The following is an 11,252-nucleotide window of genomic DNA, read 5'->3' on the forward strand; positions in this document are numbered from 1 at the left end:
AAAAGCTGTCACTCTGTACTGTAACCGGAGTTAACTCATAGCTGGACGAACGACGAAAAAGTGGAGGAAGTAGCAACCGTTTTCTTATCTCAGATTACATACGTATGGTAATGTACTGTAGTTGTTGTCAGTGACACATCAAGCCTTATACATTTACTCCTTAAAAATGCAGTGACATGTATCTTTACCCGAAGCTGCCACGTCAGCGAGGATCTCATTGCTACATTTCGCATCAGTAAACAGTAAAAAAACAAGCAGATTCTTCTTCTACTCTACTCTACAGCTACGTATACAGTGTCTAAACTGGTTTGCATACAAACGTACAGCTAGAAAATACACGTGAAAAAATAGGAAAAAAAAGAAGCGACAGTTAATGTATCTCTTTAAAACAATATTTCTCTTTTCTTTCCGGGTCGGTGAATCCTGACGTCGAGTTAATCTGCATCCTTAAAAAAAAGAAAAAAAACTTCTTAGAAACTTTAGCACACACAGCCTGGCAAGGGAATGGCATATCATCATAGACTTCATGTTCTTGTGGCATTTTGATAAATCTGTCCGTGTCTTCGCTACTCGTAGGAGCACTGAGGGTATCTACATTCACACGCTAAGTTAAGCAAACACCATCGCATTAATCCTCCCGATCTTAATCTCATTCTCTACCTGAATTTTTATTTGTTTTAAAATGTGATATATTTAGATATTTAACAGCTTTTATTATTTATTTCTGCATGTATTTATTTACAAAGACATTTATATTTCTAAAGTAGTAGTACAGTGCAATTTCTGCACACTGCACTTTTTAATATGAGTTCCTTAAATGTTTTAATAATACGACCTCGTCCCCCGTGCAATTAATGCTATTTAAATAATTGAATAACTCAATTATAAACATTGGCCGGTTTCTTTATGCTGAAGATTACTTGAATAATACTATCCCCCTGTAATATTAGGATAGTCACACCTGACCCAACTTTGACCCGACTCACACACAGCTGGCAAAATTAATATGTTAGTTATTTAAATATCATGGTGGTCTATCCATCCTCAGCTGCACAAAGCTACCTTGTGAAATGATCAAAAGTATAAACTGTTCCTCACAGTACAGAATTAGAAACTGGTTTTCTGAATGATATGTATATTGATTAAATGTAGTGCCTCTCTTTTCAATCATACTGTCATACTGTACAGTATGCCTCTGCACCAGTTGCTTTGAAACTACATCCTTCATGCTGCTATAATACTGTTCTGGAAATGTCTGCTGATCATATCATATAATGTTTTCTGCTTTTCATCATCATCAGTTACATATTCAGACAAAAAAAAGGTTTCATTTATACTTCTTACATCTCTCATATGGCAATTATCTGTCATATTGTATGGACTTTCCATAACACAGAGTATACCTGCTGTTTACTCATACAAAAAATACAACTTTTAACATATTTCAGGATTAACATGTCAGCAAGCGTATGTCTGTATTTGTTAATCATGCTTTGAATGGTAAAAAAAAATCAATGTTGTTGACTAAGTCAAAGTGCAAGCTGCCTTTTTATCTCTTCAGCTGCGTTTTTTTCACATTTAAAGTGACAATGAAACTGAATCTAGTTGAAGTTGCACTGGTGAGCATGCCTCAGGTCAGCCAGCCTAGAGAGCACACTCAATGACAGTTGTGACTCTTCACTTAAATACCAGAATAACATCTCAAAGTAAGTGTTGCATAAGATTGCAAAGGTATTATTCTTTCTCTGTATCTAAATGCACAGGGAATCCTGAATGTGGGATTGACTTGTGACAGCAGTTCAATATGTCTTTGCTGCTCATAAAATCCAGACTAAATCTTCTACTACTCAAAGCCTACATATTTCCTGAGATTGGAAAGTATTCTGTGTTGTGGACATCTGTTAAAGCGATCCAGTCGAAACATATTACACCCTTACATATATGTGCAACTGACAGTAGTTGTGATTAATCAATCTGTTCTCATCTTTTGTTTGTCGTGTAACAAGAAGCTGATCAATGTTATGATCAAAAGTCAATCACAGACACTTTTTGTGGTAGACTGCAGTTGTATTTTATCCAGCTATAGCATCACCGTTGAGGGAATACCCCGTCGTATTGCATCTTACACTGTCTCAAGCACTCATTTCTGTCTCATTTCCTTTAAAACCCGACCATTAAAAAAAAACCACCACATGTGAGCCCTCGATTGCTCCAGTCTGATCTCTATGTTGAGGTTATTCCTCTCGTTTTCATTGGGCCTTTTAAATGTGCATCACATGAGCCAACCAAAGTTTTGTTGGTCACAAAAGTCTCACACTGAATGTACAATGATATTTGAAAATACTTATTCTGCTGGAGTGTTTATGGTAACTTGTATTCTGGTCAAGTCTGGTTCCTTATTGATTGTAGGTAAGGTTATTATCAGGGAACCACATGGAGGTCGAAGGACATATATGTAATACATATGTCTACTGATGTGTGAAGGAGGGGTTAAGTTATTATGGCCCCGTTGAGCATTGCATCTTGTACAGAGTAATGCTGTAGGTTACCTTACTGTCACACTTTCACTCTTATTTCAACATCTACACCTTCACCATCATCCTGTGACAGCCTTCACAAAATCTACTTTTTCTAATCCCTCCGCTTTGAATGAACATCATTTACATTTTTGTGCTTCCACATCTAATCTTTTTTTTTTTTTCTTCGCACTTATCAAATTCCACCAGTATGTTTCTTTTTTTCTTCAGATTATTTTGCATTGTATATAAACATGATTGCTGTGAACAGTGTATCATAAAGTTGCACCCATTTACAAAATCTTAAATGGGCAGTAGTTCAGTCAGTGTCTCTGAGTGTTGGAGTTTAGCGTCAAATGTTTGTGTACACTAAACACATTGTCATATATGAAATAAACATGGAAATTATGCAACACAAAGTAATGGACTTGTCTTCTTTATAGAATACAGTTTCTGTGTCTATATATATATACATACATACATACATACATATATATTAGTTGAAATAAAGTACAACTGTATGTTTTATTGTAGTAAAACTTACTGGAAAGTCACATTAAACTAAAAAAAAAGGGTTAGGAAATAGAAATAGAAATGTCTGTTTTGCAGCTTCCTGCTTGTTGCCATGACAGCAGGATTTAGGGTTGCCATGTCGGCATATCAGGGACATTTTGGTACTGTTTATACAATATATTTCTACCTTAATATAAGTCTTCTAAATGTTTATCTCTACCCAAGCTTAATTCACCCAATCTTTCAGACTCTGGCCTGACATAAATCATAACTTTAGTGGCTCTTCAAACCAGGTCGGTAACAGTTTATACTTCATATCTAGCGTTTTCATGCAGGGCGTAGTAAATGCTGAACGGCCTCTGCTCGTGTAACGTTATATACATTACTATATATGAACAGAAGTCTTATATAACTCTGTATGAAAAGAACACACGACTACTGTTCTCCCTGCATTGTTTTAGGCCGTTTTGACACCTTTAATTGCGTATTTCCTTATTCAGACGTGGCAACCCAGTAGAGCAGAGCTAGCTAGCAGATGATTGACACACTCAGGATATCTTCTCATCACTTTACAAGGTCAGACACAACGCCAAGGAAATTCACCCTGTCGTCTCATATTAAAGGGAACTTATTTGAGTCATAATTAAAGCTATAAGCGGATATATTTGAGCTAAATGTGATTTTGTCAGCGTTACAGTAGTAGCTAGCTCCAGCTAAAGTTCATATTTCACAGCTGCTGACTGGACATGAAACTCCGTCACTAACGTCAAGTGTGGAGACAGTTGTATCAATGAGAGACTATTCGGTCACAGGTTGGTCTCAGTTTTACAGTCGAGAGCCAGTTTTAAGTTTCCTTTTGTTTCTGGATACACTGTTTAAGCATGTTCAGTACCAGGAAGCTATCTGATAGCTGCTGGCAGCGTGGACATTAGAGACTGGAGACTATTGATCACGTCAAAGCTAATTGCTTCGAGTGAGTGTAACGAGATACTCAGCCCGCATCATTTACAGTACGCTATTAATAAATACTATCTATGCTATTAAGTAATACTATTTACGCTATTAATGACAATTATAAGTTAGTGTCTAATTCAAAACATAAACACTGATATTTAGCAGCTGTATCTTGGTGTTTTCAGTGTATATATTTGTGAAAACACATAAAAAACAATAACTAGTGGGTTTTCATTGTGGATTTTTCATTCTTAACAAATAGAATAAAGCTTTCACAAATCTAAAACTGTGCTTTTAATGAGCCTCTTGAGTCTTAAGTATAATGCATTTTGATCTGGACCTGGTCTAATGTAGTCTGGATGGAGAAATATAGGTGAAATCGCCCTTGTTTTGTTTTAATATGAGCACAATAAAGGTTCCACAAATCTGATAGTGGGTTTAAACACTCTTTCATAAGTGTAAGTGGTGAAAAAACAGAATCAGCTGCTAAATATCATTATCTATGTCAGGTCTCCTATCATAGTACATGGGAGATTTCCATTGCTGTGATTATAAAGCAGGTCTACATGCTGTATAAATACTGTGAAACAACAACAAGCTCAGTCCACAGAGATACGCACACAGCCTGCAATCAGAAACTGTGCCTTTAAACAGACGTTTGGACTCAGTTAAGCTGTGATGTCACAACTGTGAGCTCAGCATTTTCTCTACCATTCACTTGGAGGGGCCGCCCATCCCTCCAACAGGACCCACTGCCCCTCCTGAAAGAACAACAAATGTTTATTTATGTTTTTTTTAAACTAATTTATGTGCACTTGTTCCATTTCAGCTCAGTGTGAGAATCTCTACTGTGTCATTTATGGTCAAGCTGGTTTCTTTTCTCTGCTCTGCTCTCCGTGTTTTACCGAGGGTGGGGCTCAGCCCTTACACTCACACACACACACACACACACATACACACACATACACAGAATGGAGCAGAGGAGAAGCTGTAGTGGAGGCTTTGCAGTAGATACATTTTAAGATGCAAATTTGTCATTGCACAGGTTGGATAATACTATCCTCAGCAGTAGCCATCACAATTTACTGGTGAGTTTTACCTAGTAGCTGTAGTAGGCTACAATCCATTACCTGTGGTTGGCCTGTGTGCATCATTCAGACAACAGTCTAACAATCAAGAGACACGAAGCAGCCTGGTCTTAGTAGAGCTCCAGAGACAAGCTTAAGAGAGGGGACGTAAAACTTTATTGAAAAGGTTTTTGGTTCTTAAATTCACAAAAAATATCTTCTTATGGATATCAAGACTATGAATAAAACACTGGAAAAGTGTAAAATATGGGACCTTTAACACTGAATCAGAAGCTGTGAATTGAAAGCTAACTTCAGTGTCATAAATATGGTGTAGACAGCTGATAGTGGAATTGCTTCATCAGCTGATCATCAGCTACACCTGCTGTTTATTCTGCTGTTCAACTATTGATACACAAAACTAAGATTCTTGTTTTTCTTAGGTGAGTAATGGCAAATCAGTATGATGACGTCGCCTTGATAAAGGGTCACACCTTCACTGGACACACCCTCCATCATTCAGACATGGATCTGGACAGGTAAGAAGTTTTTAACCAGGTTGGTAACATGGTGGAAGTCAGGTATTCACTGCAATTCAAATTCACAGGCTTGAATGAAATCAGTGCAAGATGGGATTGATTGGATAATTTTCATGCTGTTGATGCTTTGTTATCTGTATTATGAAATACTGTAGTTGTGTGCACATAAAGAAAACCTAACTGAGACAGGTGCTTGATACGAAGAATAATTCAATTAGTTAAAATTGGTGTTTGTTTTATTTAATATTTATTGTATCATGTGTTGGGAAGGTTATCAGAGTCTTCCTCTTAATATCTGATCTCTCATATTAACATGTTTTTTCACTAATAGTGATGGTCTCTTTATACACATGCAAAACATGCAAATGTGATTAGATTATTGTGATGTCACTGGTCATTTGACTGTATACAGTATGTCTCATATCCTTAGTATTTGCCTAAAGGATAATAACTTTAATAATAACTTTATCTATATAGTACTTTTCAAAACAATGGTACAAAGTGCTTTCCATAAAATTAAGTAAAACATCAAGATTATAAAACATTGTATCACAAAACAGTTAAACCAACAATGGACAAAACCATGAAATTGAAATAAAATATAGACTTAAAAACAGCTAAAACATTTTTTTTTAAAAGGGATACATTTAATAAAAAATAGGGATTCTTAAAAAGTGATTTAAAAGATAAAACCAATTCTGCTTGATACTCAGGCAGCGGGTTCCACAACTGAGGGGCCTGGACAAAAAAAAGCCCCGGTCCCTCTTAGTAGAGGAAGACCTGTAGTTGGTTGAAACATCCTAAGTGAAGTAAAGGAAGCTGTGATTTAGTGTGTGTGTTAACATATAGGCTTAACATAATACATTCTCTTTAATGCACTTTATGTAACACAGAATCTACATGGACTATAATGCTACTACGCCTCTGGAGCCAGAAGTAATTCAGGTGATTTCTGAAGCTCTGCAGGATGCCTGGGGAAACCCGAGCAGCAACTACATAGCAGGTAAACAATACATCCTAATGCTAATTTCATTCCCTTTTTTCATGGCCCTTTTACCTTTTCAACAGATTGGCCACATAATTATGCTGCATCTCAGCATCCTGACACGCCTTTTTATATATCACATGTTTCTAGGTGTCAAAGCCAAGACTATCATTACTCAGTCCAGAGAGAATGTGGCAAGAATGGTTGGAGGTAAAGCAGAGGACATCATTTTCACCTCAGGTGGAACAGAGGTAACGGCGTTAATCTCACCACTCTGTTGTGTTCGAAAAGTCTAATTTTTGAAAATAATAATACTACAGCGGCTGCGTCAGTGTTTCACAGCAGGCTTACCTTCTTTCAGGCTAATAACCTGGTGCTCCACACTGCTGTAGAGCACTTCAGGAGGAACGGCAGAGCTGAGGAGCAAGATGACGGCCGCACGAATGGAAGCAACGGCCTTCCTCACATCATCACCTCTAACGTGGAACACGACTCGGTCAAACTAGCAGCTGAGCACCTGCAGAGGGACGGCAAGGCAGGTAGGAGAAAGTCCTGGTCAGCTTTATTCAGATTAATACCACTAAATGAATTATATCTTTATTTAATAACAACTAACAGAAATAGCTTCCTTACATTTTCTCTCTTTCCTGACTTGATTGTTATCTCAATGACCGACTATGTTTTTGCTACAGATGTGACTTATGTGCCTGTGTCTAAGGTGACAGCCCGTGTGGAGGTGGAAGATATCATCGCTGCCGTCCGTCCCAACACTTGTCTCATCTCCATCATGCTGGCTAACAATGAGACAGGAGTCATCATGGTAAAAACCGAGGCTCAGAAAACCTAGAAGTCCATATTTAAAACAGTACTATGTCTTCATCTAGCCAAAAGATAAAGGTAGGCCCATTTCTATGCTGTCATCACTTCCTCGTAGTTACACAACAGTAGCTGATAGATCCCTCCTGTGGGGGAAATATTAGTATTCCCCGGGTCATTCTCTGGTCATTTTCTATTCTGGGAGCAGTAGGTCATGACCTGTCTCTCTGAGCGCTTCATCTCTCTGTCTCCTGAGGTTAACTGGGGTAAGCAGCTGTCTCGATAAGGCTGGCTGTGTCTTATGGCAGCCAAAGTCAGGTGGAGATGTATACAGACTATGTGACTTCAGTTAAAGTTAGTCAGCAAGGTGTCTTGTTTATAATTTAACTGCCAGTAGAGGTAAAGATGTGTGAAGAATAGCCTTATTTGGAGATAGTGAAGGTTGGTGAAAGGTTTGAAAAGTCTTTTCCAGAAGTAGACAGCAGAATTGAGGGGCATTGCACAGTGTTTCACTCTGTTCTCCTGGATCAAGCTTTAATAAATGTTCTTGTGTAACACATCCCAAAGTTCTTCACTTTGGGTTAACCAGTTCCAGCAATCTCTTAACACCTCCTTGTATTTCATATCAAATGTGGATCTTTAACTGCATTTCTAAGTTTACGAAAATAGTAGATTTTTATAAAAGTAGCTCTGTCTATGGTCACTGTGCACTGAAAAATATTCCTCCTGTCAGCCAGTCCAAGAGATTTGCCAGAAAATAAAGTGTCTCAACAAGCAGCATCATCGGCTCAGGATCCTGCTCCACACTGATGCTGCCCAGGCTCTGGGGAAAATCCGAGTAGATGCCTGTGAGCTTGGAGTGGATTACCTTACCATAGTAGGACACAAGGTCAGGAATCCGCTGTATAAAACATTTTGATTTAGCTTCAGAGCGGAGATGTTATTGAAAGCTTTTGTTGTGTTTTTAGTTTTATGCCCCTAGGATAGGCGCTTTGTACGTGAACAGCCCTGGAACGAAAACACCATTGTATCCCATGCTGTTTGGTGGAGGGCAGGAGAGGAACTTCAGGCCAGGGTAATGATCTACACCGTCATCAATTAAATATCAAGTATGCACAACATAGTCACCAATATCAGAGAGCTGCAGATCTATATATAAGATTCTAATTGATCTCTTTCTGATTGTTTCAGCACTGAAAACACGCCAATGATCGCTGGTCTGGGAAAGGTATGTTTCCTTAATTTAACCTTTAAAATGACATACTGATTTTTTAGAGTCAATATAGAAAATCCAATTTCACTCGTTTCAATGTCCCTTTCACACTCTTAAGATTAAAAAAAATCTATGTGAAACACACAATGATGGTATGTGACTCCTATAGGTGGGTTGAAATAGCAGAAAATCTTTGTAGGTTTTCACATACTGGTTCAGTCATCTATACAATCCTGAAGACAGAACTGATACTGTAGAGAGGCTTTATAACCCTTTTTGTAAATCACCTTTAAAATGTTTCTTTATTTTTGGAATTATGAAAGAACATTGCTAATCGACTATTTTTCTTTCGCATCAATAACTAGATGTGGTAATGAGTAACCAGTCTTTAGTTTTCCCAAATGCGTTTAAAGAAGATAATCAACATGTCTGCAGTATGCTGCTGTTACATTTATTGATGTGTAATGTGTCTGTTAGGCTGCAGAACTGGTGACCACCAATCTGTTACATTATGAGAGTCATATGCGAAGTATCAAACTGTATCTGGAAGAACGACTGCAGGTGAGTTTGATTCTAATTAGACCGTGATTTCGATTGTTGCAAATGGTGATGTTATTAGTTAACTATGTAATTAAGTGATTGGGTTTTTTATTCTTTGACTTAAAGATTCTCCTGATACTTGTTTCCCATACATTATAAAAAGTCCTCCAAATCAAACAACCACATAGGTTGATGGTACCTGTACTGTAGAACGATCCATTGGAGGGTAATATGCCACCTTCCAAAATCATTGGAAATCACTGTTACAAACTAATGATGTTTTATGTTGTGACAGCACTGTGGTAAAGGTCTGGTTAGTAGGGATGTAAATCACAAGTTTCATCACGATATGATATTATATTGCTTCAATGGACAACAATTAGATTTTTGCCAATATCACAAAGTCTGTCACGATACGATTTTGATTCAACTCAGGAGCCATCTATCTATATACGACACTTGGTTAAAGCTAGAAAAAGACCATGGTCTCAAAATGTTGATTTGAAAAATTGGGCAACCGTTGTTGTCATGGCCACAGTAATTGCAGTTTTTTTTTTTAAATGTCCTAACTCACGGTTGGACGCAGGAAGAGAACAGCACTCTCATGTAGCTAAATCCACTTTTTTCCATCCAACTATCTAGCCCATAAACCCAACCTGCCTCCTTCTGATGAAGAGGTCATCTTATATATATACGCCATCTGAGCTGCATTACTTCTCCTGGTCATAATTACTATGGCCACTAGATGGCATCTGTCACCGAAACGTAACTATTAGTCGTTTATGGCGATGGAATTTACGACTTATAGGGTTTTTCTTAGGAGGACAGGCTCACACATTCTTTACATCACTCATCACTGTGTTTTTCTTTTTCAGGCTGTTTTTAAAGACAGGATCCACTTCAACAGCCGTTACCCCGGCTCTGATAACCTTCCCAACACATGTAACGTGTCCATCCTGGGCCCAACATTACAAGGTGATCTCATGACTCCTGCATCCCTGCCCTTTGTGCGTTAGGGCCTGCCACTCCAAACGGTGTCCTCTAACCCCACACTAATGTTTCTCAGAGGCAGTTCACGACCTGCACGGGGCTATTTGTAAACTACAAAGGCTCTGAATGATTAATCTCTCTCTCCCGCTTTAGGCTGGAGGGTATTGTCCAACTGTAATCGGCTGTTGGCCAGCGTCGGAGCCGCCTGCCACTCAGATAGTGGAAACAGGTAAAAGAGTGCCCCTTTCACCTGTTACGTCTTTGTCCATACACCATGGCCACAGTTACATAACTACACTGCGCTACGCTGTGTCTTTTCCGACAGGCCCTCTCACATTCTTCTGAACTGCGGGGTCCCCACAGAGGTGGCAGCCAATGCCTTAAGGTTGAGTGTGGGCAGGGGGACATCCAAAGCAGATGTGGACGCAGCTGTGGAGGATCTGAGGGACACCGTGCAACTGCTGGAGAAAACGGACTGACAGCCTTCATGTGCTTAAACCACAGTTATCCTTCAGGTCAAATCAGGATGTACAGAATCAAAAATGCATCATCTGTGTTTATTCTTACATGAACTGATCATGTAAAATTGATGAAATATTTAATATTAAATTAAGTTAAATTAATTAATAAAAGGGAAGAACTGGAAGTCACCCAGGGGATAATGTTATGGATGAGATGAATATACAGTACTCAGTTTCCATCATGTCATTTGAGTAGCTAATCAGCTAATTGACTCTTCCGGAGTTATATTGAAATAAAATATTTACATACAACTTTAATGATTTTTTTTTTTCACTTAAAATAATCAACCATGAGATTTCTCAATTAGAGTCTATCTTCGCAAATCTATCACCCGTTTAGTCGACCCCGATGAGATGAATTTTTAAAATAGTTGTAAAAAATAACGCTCATTGTAATCCACCGTGCCTTGGCGCTGACTTCTCCCATTACTTAAGTTTCCGTGCCGCCTCGGCTCCCCCATCTCCAGTGAAGCGTGGGTGCGTGTGCCAGCATATGGTCACCGCCTCACAAAGGAGAGCAGGAGGCCGCAAGCGCTGCGCCTCCACCCGTCTTTCATTACCTTTCTATCTCACTGGCTCCGAACCTCCCCTCCTCTCT

At 38.6% G+C, this 11,252-nt stretch overlaps 1 protein-coding gene across 2 annotated transcripts; it reads left to right on the forward strand.

The window, feature by feature from the left end:
- Window positions 1-1,595: 1,595 nt before the first annotated feature.
- On the forward strand, window positions 1,596-11,043 carry scly (selenocysteine lyase). 2 transcript variants are annotated; one of them, XM_062424588.1, is made up of 14 exons: window positions 1,617-1,706; window positions 3,530-3,605; window positions 5,494-5,589; window positions 6,483-6,592; window positions 6,725-6,825; window positions 6,936-7,113; window positions 7,267-7,394; window positions 8,124-8,279; window positions 8,359-8,465; window positions 8,582-8,618; window positions 9,081-9,164; window positions 10,019-10,118; window positions 10,287-10,362; window positions 10,459-11,043. In XM_062424588.1, exons 3-14 carry the CDS (start codon window positions 5,501-5,503, stop codon window positions 10,610-10,612), a joined length of 1,320 nt encoding a protein of 439 aa, XP_062280572.1. In that variant the 5' UTR covers window positions 1,617-1,706; window positions 3,530-3,605; window positions 5,494-5,500; the 3' UTR covers window positions 10,613-11,043. The 2 variants fall into 2 exon arrangements, with proteins under 2 accessions (XP_062280570.1, XP_062280572.1); XM_062424586.1 differs by lacking the exon at window positions 3,530-3,605 and having other exon boundaries at window positions 1,596-1,706.
- The last annotated feature ends 209 nt before the right edge of the window (window positions 11,044-11,252 follow it).

This window comes from Scomber scombrus, chromosome 8 (assembly GCF_963691925.1).
Source record: "Scomber scombrus chromosome 8, fScoSco1.1, whole genome shotgun sequence".
NCBI lineage: Eukaryota > Metazoa > Chordata > Actinopteri > Scombriformes > Scombridae > Scomber > Scomber scombrus.